The 19514-nt window shown below is 44.3% G+C and overlaps 1 protein-coding gene across 1 annotated transcript; it reads left to right on the forward strand.

Annotated features, from left to right (window-relative positions):
• The first annotated feature begins 6469 nt into the window (after window positions 1-6469).
• Window positions 6470-10048, forward strand: LOC109874033 (beta-crystallin A4). Its single transcript, XM_020465774.2, has 6 exons — window positions 6470-6578; window positions 8243-8289; window positions 8932-9050; window positions 9229-9370; window positions 9487-9629; window positions 9826-10048. Exons 2-6 carry the CDS (start codon window positions 8251-8253, stop codon window positions 9971-9973), a joined length of 591 nt encoding a protein of 196 aa, XP_020321363.1. The 5' UTR covers window positions 6470-6578; window positions 8243-8250; the 3' UTR covers window positions 9974-10048.
• The last annotated feature ends 9466 nt before the right edge of the window (window positions 10049-19514 follow it).

Below are 19514 nucleotides of genomic sequence, written 5' to 3' on the forward strand. Positions count from 1 at the left end.
CTTCTTCATCTGGTTAGTTGAGAGCAATCAATAAAATAAAGTTATGCTCCCTATTCGTATTTTCCAAATGAGAAGGATCATAATGGAGTAGCGGCGGGTAGCCTAGTGGTTAGAGGCAGGTAGCCTAGTGGTTAGAGGCAGGTAGCCTAGTGGTTAGAGGCAGGTAGCCTAGTGGTTAGAGGCAGGTAGCCTAGTGGTTAGAGGTGGGTAGCCTAGTGGTTAGAGGTGGGTAGCCTAGTGGTTAGAGGCAGGTAGCCTAGTGGTTAGAGGCGGGTAGCCTAGTGGTTAGAGGCAGGTAGCCTAGTGGTTAGAGGCGGGTAGCCTAGTGGTTAGAGGCGGGTAGCCTAGTGGTTAGAGGCGGGTAGCCTAGTGGTTAGAGGCGGGTAGCCTAGTGGTTAGAGGCGGGTAGCCTAGTGGTTAGAGCGTTGGACTAGTAACTGAAAGGTTGCAAGATCAAATCCCCGAGCTGACAAGGTACAAAGCTGTCGTTCTGCCCCTGAACAGGCAGTTAACCCACTGTTCCTAGGACGTCATTGAAAATAAGAATTTGTTCTTAACTGACTTGCCTGGTTAAATAAAGGATGTGTTCTTAACTGACTTGCCTGGTTAAATAAAGGATGTGTTCTTAACTGACTTGCCTGGTTAAATAAAGGATGTGTTCTTAACTGACTTGCCTGGTTAAATAAAGGATGTGTTCTTAACTGACTTGCCTGGTTAAATAAAGGATGTGTTCTTAACTGACTTGCCTGGTTAAATAAAGGATGTGTTCTTAACTGACTTGCCTGGTTAAATAAAGGATGTGTTCTTAACTGACTTGCCTGGTTAAATAAAGGATGTGTTCTTAACTGACTTGCCTGGTTAAATAAAGGATGTGTTCTTAACTGACTTGCCTGGTTAAATAAAGGATGTGTTCTTAACTGACTTGCCTGGTTAAATAAAGGATGTGTTCTTAACTGACTTGCCTGGTTAAATAAAGGATGTGTTCTTAACTGACTTGCCTGGTTAAATAAAGGATGTGTTCTTAACTGACTTGCCTGGTTAAATAAAGGATGTGTTCTTAACTGACTTGCCTGGTTAAATAAAGGATGTGTTCTTAACTGACTTGCCTGGTTAAATAAAGGATGTGTTCTAACTGACTTGCCTGGTTAAATAAAGGATGTGTTCTTAACTGACTTGCCTGGTTAAATAAAGGTAAAATGATGTAATATTATTATCAAAGAACATGTAAAAGACCTGATAATATCTCACACAGACTGTCTTTTTTTGTCTCCCAAACACAGACAGCACACACTAACACACAGACAGCACACACACGTTTCACATAGACATGACGCTAACACACAGACAGCACACACACGTTTCACATAGACATGACGCTAACACACAGACAGCACACACACGTTTCACATAGACATGACGCTAACACACAGACAGCACACACACGTTTCACATAGACATGACGCTAACACACAGACAGCACACACACGTTTCACATAGACATGACGCTAACACACAGACAGCACACACACGTTTCACATTGACATGACGCTAACACACAGACAGCACACACACGTTTCACATTGACATGACGCTAACACACAGACAGCACACACGTTTCACATAGACATGATGCTAACACACAGACAGCACACACGTTTCACATTGACATGACGCTAACACACAGACAGCACACACACGTTTCACATTGACATGACGCGAACACACAGACAGCACACACAGACAGCACACACATTTCACATTGACATGACACTAACACACAGACAGCACACACATGTTTCACATTGACATGACGCTAACACACAGACAGCACACACACGTTTCACATTGACATGACGCTAACACACAGACAGCACACACGTTTCACATAGACATGACGCTAACACACAGACAGCACACACACGTTTCACATAGACATGACGCTAACACACAGACAGCACACAGACAGCACACACACGTTTCACATTGACATGTCGCTAACACACAGACAGCACACCCACGTTTCACATAGACATGACGCTAACACACAGACAGCACACACACGTTTCACATTGATATGACGCTAACACACAGACAGCACACACAGACAGCACACGTTTCACATTGACATGAAGCTAACACACAGACAGCACACACAGACAGCACACACGTTTCACATAGACATGAAGTGAACACACAGACAGCACACACACGTTTCACATAGACATGACGCTAACACACAGACAGCACACACACGTTTCACATAGACATGACGCTAACACACAGACAGCACACACACGTTTCACACTGACATGACGCTAACACACAGACAGCACACACCCGTTTCACACTGACATGACGCTAACACACAGACAGCACACACGTTTCACATAGACATGAAGCTAACACACAGACAGCACCACAGCATTAAAAAGCACCTAGAAGTGTGGCAAAGGAGGGTGATGGCGACATGGAAGAGAGAGGTGGAATAATAGAAATAACCTGGAGGAGAATGTCCAACCCTTTAGTCTCACTACTCTTTCCTTCCATCTCTCTCGATCCTATCTCCATTGTGTGTCATAGAATGTCAAGGGTACAGCTGTGATGACAATCCACTACTAGGGCATAATGAGTCCAAAACTAGCTGGTTGAGTAAAGGTTGGAAGAGTAAAAGGTTGGAAGAGTAAAGGTTGGTAGAGTAAAGGTTGGTTGAGTAAAGGTTGGTTGAGTAAAGGTTGGAAGAGTAAAAGGTTGGAAGAGTAAAGGTTGGTAGAGTAAAGGTTGGTAGAGTAAAAGGTTGGAAGAGTAAAGGTTGGTAGAGTAAAGGTTGGTAGAGTAAAGGTTGGTTGAGTAAAGGTTGGAAGAGTAAAAGGTTGGAAGAGTAAAGGTTGGTAGAGTAAAGGTTGGTAGAGTAAAGGTTGGTAGAGTAAAAGGTTGGAAGAGTAAAAGGTTGGAAGAGTAAAGGTTGGTAGAGTAAAGGTTGGTAGAGTAAAGGTTGGTAGAGTAAAAGGTTGGAAGAGTAAAAGGTTGGAAGAGTAAAGGTTGGTAGAGTAAAGGTTGGTAGAGTAAAGGTTGGTAGAGTAAACATTGGAAGAGTAAAAGGTTGGTAGAGTAAAAGGTTGGAAGAGTAAAGGTTGGTAGAGTAAAGGTTGGTAGAGTAAAGGTTGGTAGAGTAAACATTGGAAGAGTAAAAGGTTGGTAGAGTAAAAGGTTGGAAGAGTAAAAGGTTGGAAGAGTAAAGGTTGGTAGAGTAAAGGTTGGAAGAGTAAAGGTTAGTAGAGTAAAGGTTGGTAGAGTAAAGGTTGGTAGAGTAAACATTGGAAGAGTAAAAGGTTGGTAGAGTAAAGGTTGGTAGAGTAAAAGGTTGGAAGAGTAAAGGTTGGAAGAGTAAAAGGTTAGTAGAGTAAAGGTTGGAAGAGTAAAAGGTTGGTAGAGTAAAGGTTGGTAGAGTAAAGGTTGGAAGAGTAAAAGTTGGTTGAGTAAGGGTACAAAAAAAGTGTATAAAATAATGGCAAATGATGATCTCAACAGATAAAATGCAAAAATACATTAGACCAATTTTACATGGAAACCTGGGCACCTATCAATGTCTAGGAAAGCTATCTCTGTATTATTTGTAATTCAGAGTCATTCTTCTGTTATGTTATCTTATCATTCTTAGCAGGCCCGTGTAGAATCAGAAACATAGGCTGTGTTTACAAAGGCAGTCCAATTCTGATATTTTTATTGGGAAAAGGAGCTGATCTGATTGGTCAAATGACCAATTAGTGAAAAAAAAAGATTCGAATTGAGCTGGCTGTGTAAAGGCAGCCATACAGCCGTAGATACCATCTTTCCACAGGATCCAGTCAGAGAGAGGGAGGCTAGTACCAGTCTAGTTTCTGCTCCTTTCTCTGTTGACTAATGGTTGACTGGGTCGTCACTCTGCTGTCATAACAGCCAGCGCAGCGCTGTGCTCGCTAACACCAAAGCCATGGCTATGCTAAAGCTGTGGCTATGCTAAAGCTATGGCGAATGCAAAAGCCATGGCTATGCTAAAGCTATGGCTAATCCAAAGCCATGGCTATGCTAAAGCTATGGCTAATGCAAAAGCCATGTCCAATACTACAGCTATGGCTAATGTGTTATAAACAGCTTACGCATTATAACAGAGTTTGTCAAAACATGTCATAACAACATGTCATAACAACATGTCATAACAACATGTGTTCATGAATGAATAAATGATTGTAAGCAACCTTCTTTTAGTGCTGTGAAGTTTTTCTGAGTAATTGTTTTCTTCTTTTTGTACCGACCTACAACACTACAACCGTCACGACTTCCGCCGAAGTCGGTCCCTCTCCTTGTTTGGGCGGCGTTCGTCGGTTGACGTCACCGGCCTTCTAGCCATCACGGATCCACTTTTCATTTTCCATTTGTTTTGTCTTTGTCTTACACACCTGGTTTCAATCCCCCAATGACTTGTTCATTATTTAACCCTCTGTTCCCCCATGTTTATTTGTATGTAATACGGTCTGTTATGTGGGCATGCTTTCATTGTATTTTTGTCTATTTTGAGTAAAATACGTTTATTTACGCATATCTGCTGTCCTGCGCCTGACTCCTCTACACCAGCAACACACAGACCTCATTAGAACAACAGTTTGTTCAACATCAAATGAAATAAATGCATATGTAAAAGGCACGATTTATACTTTTGAATTGATTCAGTTGTGATGGTTAACATATTTCGGAAAGTTAATGAAATAAAAGAATATTCCCGTCGGGATAAAAAGGACACACAGCATAAGTCCAAATGACAATAGCCATTTGGTTAAGCCTAATGGTTAACCAACTGTAATAGTTCATAACCACCATTTCTCTTTCTTCGAAGCGGTCCGTTCCACTGTTGACGTGTAACCCGTCTGAGGGTTTACTGCTAAAGCTGCTGGAGCAAGACTTGCCTGCTGCTGACCCTCTTCCAACTCGGTCCTCTGTCTCATTTCTTGGCTCGGCCTATTCCTCTCTCTCTATGTTTATGTTTCTCTCTCTATCTGCCAGACGAGATGTCCACATTCCAGCACCAAATGGAGCCTCCTGCTGCTCTGTGTTATGAAACATGGGGGCGCTCTGATCATGCTGCAGATTAACTATGAATAATTGGCAGGGCGAAATAAGATGCGCCCCTTCGACGCTCCATGCCTCATGGTGGGGCTAAACGGAATGACAGCGCCTCATGGTGGGGCTAAACGGAATGACAGCGCCTCAAGGTGGGGCTAAACGGAATGACAGCGCCTCATGGTGGGGCTAAACGGAATGACAGCGCCTCATGGTGGGGCTAAACGGAATGACAGCGCCTCATGGTGGGGCTAAACGGAATGACAGCGCCTCATGGTGGGGCTAAACGGAATGACAGCGCCTCATGGTGGGGCTAAACGGAATGACAGCGCCTCATGGTGGGGCTAAACGGAATGACAGCGCCTCATGGTGGGGCTAAACGGAATGACAGCGCCTCATGGTGGGGCTAAACGGAATGACAGCGCCTCATGGTGGGGCTAAACGGAATGACAGCGCCTCATGGTGGGGCTAAACGGAATGACAGCGCCTCATGGTGGGGCTAAACGGAATGACAGCGCCTCATGGTGGGGCTAAACGGAATGACAGCGCCTCATGGTGGGGCGGTCATCAACAGTCTCAAAAAGTCAACCGTGCACAAGTTGAACTTGTATGTTTATATTGAAGATGTTCGGTTTCAGTCCTGTCAACGTTTTACCGTGACAATCGACCAAAGGCATTAGTGATGACATAATAACAATTAAGTCAGTCAGTTAGACAGACAGACAGACAGAATACTTTATCGATCCTTTGGGAGGAAATAGGGGGCAGGGATTGCAACGGAGCGGGTGAGGTGAGGTGAACCAGAGTGAGACAGACAGAGAGACAGACAGGTCTCTCCCTACAGGTGAGTAAAGGACATGACATGCTTGTCAACAGAGAGGACAGGGTCATCCATGAGGGCTCTTGGGATACAGCTCGTTAGCTGAGAGACCCACAAGAACCCATGAGATGTGATTGTGAACGATAGAAATAAAGAAGAAATGAAAGGAGGGGATAGTGAGGAAGAGGTAGAGAGAGACAGAGACAGAGACAGAGAGAGAGAGAGAGAGAGAGAGAGAGAGAGAGAGAGAGAGAGAGAGAGAGAGAGACAGAGACAGAGACAGAGAGAGAGACAGAGAGAGAGACAGAGACAGAGAGAGAGAGAGAGAGAGAGAGAGAAATCAAGTGTAGGCTACTGTACGTGGCTTTTGGAGGGAATCCCCCTCCTCTCATCACCCCTTGACATTCCAAGTGCCCTGCACTCGTCTCTTCTCTCCTCCTCTTCTCCCTACCCCTGGTCCCTGCCCTGGGTGATAGTGTGGCGTCTGCACTTCAGTCCCTCTATAGATTAACCCCCGCTTTTGTCGGAGGGACAAAGAGAGGCTCCTCCCCGCTGCTGAGCTGGGGCTTTCAGTGTGGCCCTTTGCCAGGGGAGGCTTTAAAAGGGTGGGGGCGCGTGAGTCCTCTCACTCTCATTCCGGGACAGCCAAGGGCATCAAAGCAAGGTGAGTCTCTCTGTCCCACCCAGAGAACCATAGCACCAGCCTGATCATCCACCCAGCCAGGCAGGCAGGAAGACAGAGCAGGGCAGAGTGCCTAGGGTAGGGTAGCAGGCCCCATAATGACTCGGTCTGCCCGTCACCACTTCACACCGCAACCAGGCAGGCCCAGGGGCATAACTCTGGGCCCCGGGAACAAGGACCAGGGGCCGACAAGGGATGGAGAGAGAACAATCGGAAGAAAAAGGGGGAAAATAGAGAGAAAAATCGAAAAAGAGTGGCAGAAAAAAATAAATAGGAAAAGGAGACCTAAAGGGGAATATCCTAGATGTGGCCCCTGGTCTGTTGGACTTTCCTCATTCCAGTACAGGGTCTGTAAATAGCTGCTGACGCTTTCAATCCAGCATCACACAATGGTCCTGCTATTCAGGCCAGTCACTACACAGCGCCTGCTTTGGGACTCGCTGGGACACTATACTCACAGGCCTTTCAGCCCTGAACAACACATAGCTAAACCAAGCCTTTTAGCCCTGAACAACACATAGCTAAACCAAGCCTTTTAGCCCTGAACAACACATAGCTAAACCAAGCCTTTTAGCCCTGAACAACACATAGCTAAACCAGCCTTTTCACATTCTAGAGCATTCGAGCTGTACGGGCCGTTTCAGTACATAAAAGCCATGTAGCGTAGAATAGCATTGATGCGGTGGTACAATATGAATTGTTTATTACACAGGGAGGGAGTCCTGCTGTACTAATCTGCCACTGGACTCTATTATAGGGGATGAAGCACAATGCTGCTCCGTTTTCTCCCTCCACCAGCTACTTTACTCTGTTATATATATTTATATATATATATATTTCACCTGAAAATTTGTTCGATGGTCAGTATTTTTGATATGGGCCAACTTTGTTGCCGAACTTTGTTGCGTGTCTGGGGCAGTGTGTGTGTTTATATGAGAAGAAAGAGTGTGTATGTGTGTGTGAGGGAGAGAGTGTGTGTGTGTGTGTGTGAGGGAGAGAGAGAATGTGTGTGTGTGTGTGTGTGTATGTATGTGTGTGTGAGGGAGAGAGTGTGTGTGTGTGTGTGTGTGTATGTATGTATGTGTGTGTGAGGGAGAGAGTGTGTGTGTGTGTGTGTGTGTGAGGGAGAGAGAGAATGTGTGTGTGTGTGTGTGTGTGTGTGTGTGTGTGTGTGTGTGAGGGAGAGAGAGAATGTGTGTGTGTGTGTGTGTGAGGGAGAGAGTGTGTGTGTGTGAGTGTGTGAGGGAGAGAGTGTGTGTGTGTGAGTGTGTGTGTGTGAGGGAGAGAGAGAGAGAGAGAGTGTGTGTGAGTGTGTGTGTGTGAGGGAGAGAGAGAGAGAGAGTGTGTGTGTGTGTGTGTGTGTGTGTGTGTGTGTGTGTGTGTGTGTGTGTGTGTGTGTGTGTGTGTGTGTGTGAGGGAGAGAGTGTGTGTGTGTGTGTGTGTGTGTGTGTGTGTGTGTGTGTGTGTGTGTGTGTGTGTGTGTGTGTGTGTGTGTGTATATAATGCCAGTATGAATGGGTGGGAAAGAAACGTTCAGCGGTCTAATTAGCATCCCGAGTTGCACATTGTCCAAATGTCACATTCTGCTCGTTGTAAAAAGTACTATTGTTTATAACAGCCCTGCTATCTGTCCTCTCTCATTCCAGACAACAAGATGACTCACCATTGCACCAAGTTCTCCGGTCACTGGAAGGTATGTGAGACTGGGTGACTGAGTGTGCATCATATCAAAGGCCTGCAGTGGACATGTTTCAAATACATCCGTCCGTGACCTAAAAGCAATGCAGGCGAATTCTGACCTCCACCTCTCCAACCGTGGCAGATCAGTGATTACCTCAAGGAAGGAAGCAGGGAAAGAAGGAGGATTTTTGTCAAGTATTTGAGCTCAGTCTGTGGGGTCCAGGAAAACTCGTTAAACCAGAGAGATGCGGGAGAAACAGGTGTCTGGGATCAATGTGACAACCTGAGCTCAGGAACAAACCGTTTGTCACAGGGGCCTGTTCGGTCGACAGCAGGGTCGGGTCTAGGCACACTCTTTCTGTTCCCGCGGAGTTAGACGAATCACAGACCATATTAACTCTAAAGAGCTGGAGAGACACTTCCGGCTGCACACCACAGGCTGCTGGTGGCACCTTAATTGGGGAGGACGGGCTAACAGTCACGTCTGGAACGGAATGAATGGAACTCGTCGAATGCGCCAAGCCCACGGTTTCCACGTGTTTGATACCATTCCATTATTCCATTCCAGACATTATTATGAGCCGTCCTCCCCTACAGCAGCCTGTCCAGGTAAATAGACCAGATACAGTATGTAACTCATGTCTCTCTCTCTCAGATCATTGTCTTCGACGAGGAGTGCTTCCAGGGTCGTCGGCACGAGTTCACCTCCGAGTGCTGCAATGTGATGGAGTTCGGGTTCGAGACTGTGCGCTCCCTCAGGGTGGAGAGTGGAGCGTGAGTACTTACACACAAATCCCCACTTAAAAATCCCCAACCCGCAGAAACACTCAAAGCAGACCTTCCACTCGCTGGTTTCAGTCTTTAGAACTATTGCTCAGAGAGGCTGATGGGAAAATGAGAGATCTCAATGTGATGTCTTACTTTTCCCCCTTTCTCCCTCTCGCTCCTATAGTTGGGTTGGCTATGAGCATGCTTCCTACCAGGGCCAGCAGTTTGTGCTGGAGAGAGGAGAGTACCCCCAGTGCGACGCCTTCGGAGGAAGCAATGCCTACCATATCGAGAGGATGACCTCCTTCAGGCCCATTGCCTGCGCTGTGAGTAACTAAACTACCGCTCTCTATCTACTCCTATCTGCTTCTATCACGACCTATTCCACACTCTTCCTCTTGACTGACAACCCCCCCCCCCCCCTCCGTCTTCTCCCCTCCAGAACCACAGGGAGTGTCGTATGACCATTTATGAGCGCGAGAACTTCCTTGGTCGTAAGGGCGAGCTGAGCGACGACTACCCCTCCCTCCAGGCCATGGGCTGGTGCAACAACGAGGTCGGCTCCCTCAGGGTCCAGTCCGGAGCGTGAGTAGCCGGGCCCTTACCACAGTCAACCTCTCTCTCCCTCTACTTCACTCACTTTCTCTCTCTCACTCCAATCTGCTTCTCTCCCTCTCTTTCAACCTCTCTCCAATCTAATTGTTTGACTACTCCCTTAGCCTCATAGTATCCATTATCGCCAACTGACTCTGAAATCTCTTTCTGTCTCTCTACCTACCAGTTTCGTGTGCTACCAGTACCCCGGATACCGTGGCTACCAGTACATCATGGAGTGTGATCGTCACTGTGGCGAGTACAAGCACTTCAGGGAGTTCGGATCCCACTCCCAGACCCCTCAGATCCAGTCCATCCGCCGCATTCAGCAGTAACCTCTCACCGTTATCCCAAGCTTAACCCCACTGTTACCCAATGCTGAATAAACTGTCTTTATAAAACCTCACTGACCTACCGTCCATGCTTGTGCCTCTCTGAATATAGCTAAAGGCAAACAAACAAATAAACAACCACATGGCTACTGAGACATTTTAGGCTGGAGCGCTTCAGAAAACATTACATTTACTGGCCAGCAGGTGGCGCTACATCTCCATGACAGTAATCACACACAACAACAAAAAAGATCAATCTATTGACAAAATATAATAATAAAATATTGCTTGGTTAAATCAAATATAACAGTGTGATGACGTACATTGTTAAATAGAATTATGAGACAAAGTGGCCTTTGAAGACAGGCTATGATAAGGGTCAGGTGGGTTGGAGGAAGCTCGGCTGACCCCCATACCATTTGGGATGGCCATTGCGGCCCAATTTTGCAGTGCTTTCATCAGATGTTTGCTTGCCATTTGTAAAATACTTGTCCAAAAATAAATCACTGTTGTATAGGTTGTAAAGCCCAACAAAATGCGTCAGCAATTAGTATTTTATTAACAGTGCAGCACATAATTGAAGGCCTACTGGCCAATTCATTTGCCTACTGAATTTTAGGAAAATCAAACGTCCCAATTAAATATGTGTAATATGTGTATATATGCTTCAAAATCTGATTAAACAGGTCTCCAACATACGCCTACAATAAAGTGGTTTGGAGATACACAAATGGGTTGTCTAATGATTCAGGGAATGGTCCGTTGGATTGATCCGGCTAGTTATCTCCCAGATGTGTCAGCCATCTATTATTCATGTGTTAGTAATTTAAAAAAAGATGCCCATAATGAGTGCCCAGTGCCTACCGCCCTCTTTTGAACACTGTTACAAATAATGCATTTTCTTTTTTAGTTAAACAGACTAGTGCTCATTTAATATAATGGTATTTCTTTTAATAAAATCGTAACAGGGCATTTATAATCACGTAGTTCCCCGTCCATGAGCGATCCGGCTCCATGACATGGTTTCCGGGCTTCTCGGTCGCAGCGTGAGGAAGTGGGGCTTTCACAGTAGCTGAACTCGCTCGTTTCTGAGAACACAGAATACACTGGGTGGGGGGGAGACACAAACCCACCACACAGCTGCACACGGGAGACTCGGCCAACGGTCTCTACTCGGACTCACCAGGGATAACAGGAATAATTCCTGTGCCTCTGAGGAACGCAAACAAACAGGATATCAGACGTTCTCATTCGGCGTCGGATTCTGCCGAATGCACCGATCTCAGCGGATCTCGTTACCGGATCCATTCGGGCTACTGTAGTAAGAGGAACGTGTCTCGCGTAGCGCGCAACGAGGAGGAAAAGAAACGTATGGTCACAACACTTGACCGAGGAAGACACTGACAGGCAGCTGATATTGGAAGACGAAATGACATGCACTTAGGTTGTTAGTTTATCTCCCATTGCCCGTTGGTTTAGCTAGCAAGTTGTTTGGTCGCCCGGGAAAAGACTCAACTTCCAGTGGCGAGAGACCGCGGACGGCGCACCGAGCTAACGTTAGCTAGCCAATTTCCTCCTTCCAACGCCCCCTCCCCCCATCATAACAGCTAGCTAGCCACTGGTGTCTCCGTGCCAGAGCCCACGACACTGGGCGAAAGCAATGATTATGGCAAATGGTGTGCGGTTTGGTCCGTATTTTTTTTTTAAACGAGGTGCGTTTGCCCGAGGAAAGGGATTCGTTAGCCGAGATCGCTAACTCCACGAGTGGGTTTCGCGTCGGCGCGACTAGAGCGGCTGTTAGCTAGCTACCTGCGCTAGCCGAGTCAGTATATTATCTAACGTTAGCGGGTTAGTTGAAATTGAACTGGTTCACAGCACGGGGTTAGCTACTTGCTAAGCGGCTGTAAGTGACTCGTTACCGAAGTAGCGACGTTTTGCGCAGCGGTTTGGTCGTAGACAACCCTGTCTCCCTAGATTCTACATTTAACTAACGTGAACTGGCTGATTTTGTCGTGGCATGATTTGTTTAAATATTGCATATATAGTTACCGTAGCGCCAATAACATAGTTTTCTTGTTAGCTAGAGGGATTTTAGTCGGATATCTAGCTGATGAATGCTGGCCTGGATATTCAGCTAGCAACCCGCATCTATATGGCGACGTGTTCTGCGACAAATGTCCTCCTGATGAAGAAGCACGTTGTTGTCCCGAGTCTTCGTTTTGGTGAATACATGTGAACCTACCTTATACGGCATCCTGACTATTCATTCGTGGTCCGATTTGTTGTTGTTGTGTGATTACAGGCGAAGCTGGCTTCCTCTTGTTGTTTTAGCTCTCTCCCCTTGTCGTCATTTTCACGGGATGTCTTCGTCGGATGCCATTTCGATAGATTTTATGCAGCATCTTCGTAGACGCTTAATGTATTGTTTTATGTTAACAGCATAGGCGACAAGGCGCCGTTAGGAAGCTCGAAAGCTTCGCACATACCGCAAGGTTGACATGATTTTTTAGCTTGCCAAGAAGATAAAAAACCAATCATCCAGGATCAGTGGGCTTTGACAGTTATTAGCCAACTAGCTGGCGTGCTAGTTAGCCAAATCTAGCAGGTGGCCCATCTAAATAAGTGAAGCGCTCTGAATGTGGTGGTGGGGGGGAGGCAGAAACGAAAATCTCATCAATCTTGTCTGCTGTTATTTTGAACTGCCTATATTCGGAGTCCATGAAACCGCAACACACGTTTTACACAAAACGGAACCTTATTGATGGGAAGACGACAACACGCAACCAGATGAGTGAACTCTCAATAAACGAGTCATCTATTGAGCTATCAATCTCCTCTACATTTTTTTGGTTTTTGTGTGTGTTTGTTTTTCTGTCACAATGGTTGTGTTTTGAGAGACCGTGTTTGCCAGACCTAGAGGAAGAAAACGACACGCTCCATTCGGATGGTCGCCCCTGTCATCCGCATAGCTGTCTTGGTCGCCCCTGGTTGGATCTAGCTAGATTCAGTGGACATTCGCTTCGTCTTTTCCTTAAATAAATTAAAAAAAACGTTCCCACGGCAGGTGTGGTGTCCACCCAAGGTTGAAGATGGCGGACCTCGAAGCAGTTCTCGCCGATGTCAGCTATTTGATGGCGATGGAGAAGAGCAAATCTACTCCAGCGGCCCGGGCGAGCAAGAAAATTATACTGCCTGAACCCAGGTACATAATTGCTCATCCGCCTTATATTGTGCCTCGGTCAGTCAGTGTTTACCAGTCAAATTGGTGTGCGTCTGTCTGTAGGGAGATAAACCCAAACTAATTTAAATGTGTCAAGTCAGTTGCAGTATCTCGCTAAAGGAAACAATTCGTCAGCTGTCTCTGGCTTCAGGGTCCCTACCATCTGAGGCCCCATCCCTCAAATCCACTTTTAGTTCAATTAGCATCTGACATAATGCCATCCTAGAATTATATCATTTTAATGATGCTTATTAACGATGGGTTCTGAAGACCAGACCAAGAGTCATCTATCAATGCGGGTAGATTTTGGCATTGTCTGGTAAAATGTCCATTCTTACCAGCTGCATTGCATTTGGGGGCAGTTTATTTTATCCAAAGCTGAGGTAAAAATAAATGATATATATATATATTTGAGTGTGTCAGCTCTGGAAGAGAGAATCTGAATGCTAAAGTGCTGAAAGCGGGTTGGTGTGTACACTATTCTGTGATTTGTACAGTCTTTTCTGTGATTCATCTTAATTCGAATTATATTTCAGACATTTAAGTGGCCGGTAAAATTGCGGCCGCTGCGGCTGGTGGACCAAAAAGTAGATTTTTACCACCCTGCTGACACCACCACCACCATCTGTTGGCAGAAGCTATTTATTTATTTGTTTGTTGCTTTGAATATAAATAGTATGCAATTCATCTGCTACATTAATCTGTTAGGCCTATCTGTTTATGGTGGAATGATGTGGTGAAAGAGTAGAAGAGCTCAATCGATGGAGGGGTCTTCTGCATCCACCCTAGCCTGATTAATCAGGGAATGGCTAAATACCACCAAGGTCAATGTGTCGAAAGATAAACAACAAAATACTTAGATTTTGGAATGTATTTAATTAAAATGCAGGTATTTTGTATTTAAGGATACATTTGCAAGTAGCCGGGCCGAACAGCGACAGCATCTTAGTGAAGCTCACAGAAACCTTTTCTTGCTACGACTGATATGTTGTTGTTTATCTACCTTAGTTGAGCAAGGCCCCGGATAATGGCGTCTGCAAGAAAGCAACGTTTCTATGTGAAAATGATCCCACCAAGACGAGCAGCAGATCATACCGTTTTATTACTTCTACGATATCTGATATACACTGTCCAATGGAATGTGCACTTGCAGGTTCCTTCCCGACAATGTAACACCAATAAGAAATCATTAAAGATAACAATATGAAACGGGTATTATTATTGGCCTTGTTTCGGGGCAGAGCTCATTAGAACTCCGCATGCTTTGCAATTGTACATTTTCACATATCCGTTTTCTATTTAGTTCATGTTTGCATACACTTTTATCACACCGTAGTGCAATCAGGCTTCAGATACCAATGCAGGGTGAAAGGCGGTGACAAAATATGGAGTGCAAAAAAGAAATACATGTGAAACCATAAATTACAGCTCCTTGAAAGGCTCTTGTTGCAAAATACTTTGGTGTGTACTTCAGCCCAGTGTAGGAGAAATGAGTAAATACTTTGGTGTGTACTTCAGCCCAGTGTAGGAGAAATGAGTAAATACTTTGGTGTGTACTTCAGCCCAGTGTAGGAGAAATGAGTAAATACTTTGGTGTGTACTTCAGCCCAGTGTAGGAGAAATGAGTAAATACTTTGGTGTGTACTTCAGCCCAGTGTAGGAGAAATGAGTAAATACTTTGGTGTGTACTTCAGCCCAGTGTAGGAGAAATGAGTAAATACTTTGGTGTGTACTTCAGCCCAGTGTAGGAGAAATGAGTAAATACTTTGGTGTGTACTTCAGCCCAGTGTAGGAGAAATGAGTAAATACTTTGGTGTGTACTTCAGCCCAGTGTAGGAGAAATGAGTAAATACTTTGGTGTGTACTTCAGCCCAGTGTAGGAGAAATGAGTAAATACTTTGGTGTGTACTTCAGCCCAGTGTAGGAGAAATGAGTAAATACTTTGGTGTGTACTTCAGCCCAGTGTAGGAGAAATGAGTAAATACTTTGGTGTGTACTTCAGCCCAGTGTAGGAGAAATGAGTAAATACTTTGGTGTGTACTTCAGCCCAGTGTAGGAGAAATGAGTAAATACTTTGGTGTGTACTTCAGCCCAGTGTAGGAGAAATGAGTAAATACTTTGGTGTGTACTTCAGCCCAGTGTAGGAGAAATGAGTAAATACTTTGGTGTGTACTTCAGCCCAGTGTAGGAGAAATGAGTAAATACTTTGGTGTGTACTTCAGCCCAGTGTAGGAGAAATGAGTAAATACTTTGGTGTGTACTTCAGCCCAGTGTAGGAGAAATGAGTAAATACTTTGGTGTGTACTTCAGCCCAGTGTAGGAGAAATGAGTAAATACTTTGGTGTGTACTTCAGCCCAGTGTAGGAGAAATGAGTAAATACTTTGGTGTGTACTTCAGCCCAGTGTAGGAGAAATGAGTAAATACTTTGGTGTGTACTTCAGCCCAGTGTAGGAGAAATGAGTAAATACTTTGGTGTGTACTTCAGCCCAGTGTAGGAGAAATGAGTAAATACTTTGGTGTGTACTTCAGCCCAGTGTAGGAGAAATGAGTAAATACTTTGGTGTGTACTTCAGCCCAGTGTAGGAGAAATGAGTAAATACTTTGGTGTGTACTTCAGCCCAGTGTAGGAGAAATGAGTAAATACTTTGGTGTGTACTTCAGCCCAGTGTAGGAGAAATGAGTAAATACTTTGGTGTGTACTTCAGCCCAGTGTAGGAGAAATGAGTAAATACTTTGGTGTGTACTTCAGCCCAGTGTAGGAGAAATGAGTAAATACTTTGGTGTGTACTTCAGCCCAGTGTAGGAGAAATGAGTAAATACTTTGGTGTGTACTTCAGCCCAGTGTAGGAGAAATGAGTAAATACTTTGGTGTGTACTTCAGCCCAGTGTAGGAGAAATGAGTAAATACTTTGGTGTGTACTTCAGCCCAGTGTAAGAAATGAGTAAGTACTTTGGTGTGTACTTCAGCCCAGTGTAGGAGAAATGAGTAAATACTTTGGTGTGTACTTCAGCCCAGTGTAAGAGAAATGAGTAAATACTTTGGTGTGTACTTCAGCCCAGTGTAAGAGAAATGAGTAAATACTTTGGTGTGTACTTCAGCCCAGTGTAGGAGAAATGAGTAAATACTTTGGTGTGTACTTCAGCCCAGTGTAACAGAAATGAGTAAATACTTTGGTGTGTACTTCAGCCCAGTGTAGGAGAAATGAGTAAATACTTTGGTGTGTACTTCAGCCCAGTGTAAGAGAAATGAGTAAATACTTTGGTGTGTACTTCAGCCCAGTGTAACAGAAATGAGTAAATACTTTGGTGTGTACTTCAGCCCAGTGTAGGAGAAATGAGTAAATACTTTGGTGTGTACTTCAGCCCAGTGTAGGAGAAATTAGTAAATACTTTGGTGTGTACTTCAGCCCAGTGTAGGAGAAATTAGTAAATACTTTGGTGTGTACTTCAGCCCAGTGTAGGAGAAATGAGTAAATACTTTGGTGTGTACTTCAGCCCAGTGTAGGAGAAATGAGTAAATACTTTGGTGTGTACTTCAGCCCAGTGTAAGAAATGAGTAAGTACTTTGGTGTGTACTTCAGCCCAGTGTAGGAGAAATGAGTAAATACTTTGGTGTGTACTTCAGCCCAGTGTAAGAGAAATTAGTAAATACTTTGGTGTGTACTTCAGCCCAGTGTAAGAGAAATGAGTAAATACTTTGGTGTGTACTTCAGCCCAGTGTAGGAGAAATGAGTAAATACTTTGGTGTGTACTTCAGCCCAGTGTAACAGAAATGAGTAAATACTTTGGTGTGTACTTCAGCCCAGTGTAGGAGAAATGAGTAAATACTTTGGTGTGTACTTCAGCCCAGTGTAAGAGAAATGAGTAAATACTTTGGTGTGTACTTCAGCCCAGTGTAACAGAAATGAGTAAATACTTTGGTGTGTACTTCAGCCCAGTGTAAGAGAAATGAGTAAATACTTTGGTGTGTACTTCAGCCCAGTGTAGGAGAAATGAGTAAATACTTTGGTGTGTACTTCAGCCCAGTGTAAGAGAAATGAGTAAATACTTTGGTGTGTACTTCAGCCCAGTGTAACAGAAATGAGTAAATACTTTGGTGTGTACTTCAGCCCAGTGTAAGAGAAATGAGTAAATACTTTGGTGTGTACTTCAGCCCAGTGTAGGAGAAATGAGTAAATACTTTGGTGTGTACTTCAGCCCAGTGTAAGAGAAATGAGTAAATACTCCGAAGTGATTGAAATAGATATGTTGTGTTCATGTAGGGGGGGGGGGGGGGGGGGGGGGGGGGGGGGGGGGGCTAGTGGTTAGAGCATTGGACCAGTAACCGAAAGGTTGGTGGATCGAATCCCCGAGCTGACAAGCTAAAAAAATCGGTCGTTCTGCCCCTTTAACCCACTGTTCCTAGGCCGTCATTGTAAATAACAATTTGTTCTTAACTGACTTGCCTAGTTAAAAAAATATGTGTTTACCGGTCTGAAACAAATGTCTTCAAAATCATGTAAATGCACCCTACAAGCTAGAATGTTGAATAACATGTCATTTAAATGTACTCTTCTGGTTTTCTGAGCAGTTGTACCCAACTTTTTGAGGGGCAGGTATATGGTTCTGTTCGACACCAAGGTAAAGTTAGTTTTATATTGGATATATTTGTTTTTCTCCCATCAATAGCTATTCAACCAAGGATGCCGTGACAATGAAAATGTTAAATTCCAAATCAGGAGGATGGAGAACGATCCACACGGATGCTTAGTTTACTTTAGATTTCTTGGAAATCTTTATTTATTTATTTTTATTTCACCTTTATTTATCCAGGAAGGCTAGTTGAGAACACCTTTATTTAACCAGGTAGGCTAGTTGAGAACACCTTTATTTAACCAGGAAGGCTAGTTGAGAACACCTTTATTTAACCAGGTAGGCTAGTTGAGAACACCTTTATTTAACCAGGTAGGGAAGTTGAGAACACCTTTATTTAACCAGGTAGGCCAGTTGAGAACAAGTTCTCATTTACAATTGCGACCTGGCCAAGATAAAGCAAAGCAGTTTGACAGATACAACGACACAGAGTTACACATGGAGTAAAACAAACATACAGTCAATAATACAGTATAAACAAGTCTATATACAATGTGAGCAAATGAGGTGAGAAGGGAGGTAAAGGCAAAAAAGGCCATGATGGCAAAGTAAATACAATATAGCAAGTAAAATACTGGAATGGTAGTTTTGCAATGGAAGAATGTGCAAAGAAGAAATAAAAATAATGGGGTGCAAAGGAGCAAAATAAATTAATTAATTAAAATTAAATACAGTTGGGAAAGAGGTAGTTGTTTGGGCTAAATTATAGGTGAGCTATGTACAGGTGCAGTAATCTGTGAGCTGCTCTGACAGTTGGTGCTTAAAGCTAGTGAGGGAGATAAGTGTTTCCAGTTTCAGAGATTTTTGTAGTTCGTTCCAGTCATTGGCAGCAGAGAACTGGAAGGAGAGGCGGCCAAAGAAATAATTGGTTTTGGGGGTGACTAGAGAGATATACCTGCTGGAGCGTGTGCTACAGGTGGGAGATGCTATGGTGACTAGCGAGCTGAGATAAGGGGGGACTTTACCTAGCAGGGTCTTGTAGATGACATGGAGCCAGTGGGTTTGGCGACGAGTATGAAGCGAGGGCCAGCCAACGAGAGCATACAGGTCGCAATGGTGGGTAGTATATGGCAATCCGTTTTGGTGACAAAACGGATTGCACTGTGATAGACTGCATCCAATTTGTTGAGTAGGGTATTGGAGGCTTTTTTGTAAATGACATCGCCAAAGTCGAGGATTGGTAGGATGGTCAGTTTTACAAGGGTATGTTTGGCAGCATGAGTGAAGGATGCTTTGTTGCGAAATAGGAAGCCAATTCTAGATTTAACTTTGGATTGGAGATGTGGTTGGATTTGATATGGATCTGGAAGGAGAGTTTTTACAGTCTAACCAGACACCTAAGTATTTGTAGTTGTCCACGTATTCTAAGTCAGAGCCGTCCAGAGTAGTGATGTTGGACAGGCGGGTAGGTGCAGGTAGCGATCGGTTGAAGAGCATGCATTTAGTTTTTACTTGTATTTAAGAGCAATTGGAGACCACGGAAGGAGAGTTGTATGGCATTGAAGCTTGCGGAGAAAGAAACGTCACACACAAAAAAGGTGTCAGTTGTTCCTCATCCTCCCCTGATTCAGAATATACCATTTTCATTGTCATTGCATGCTTGATTCAATAGCTATTGACGAGATAAAAAATGAATATCCAATATTAAACTAATTTTTACCTTGTTGACGAACAGAACCATATACCTACTG

Source organism: Oncorhynchus kisutch, linkage group LG29 (genome assembly GCF_002021735.2).
Source record: "Oncorhynchus kisutch isolate 150728-3 linkage group LG29, Okis_V2, whole genome shotgun sequence".
NCBI classification, from domain to species: Eukaryota; Metazoa; Chordata; class Actinopteri; order Salmoniformes; family Salmonidae; genus Oncorhynchus; species Oncorhynchus kisutch.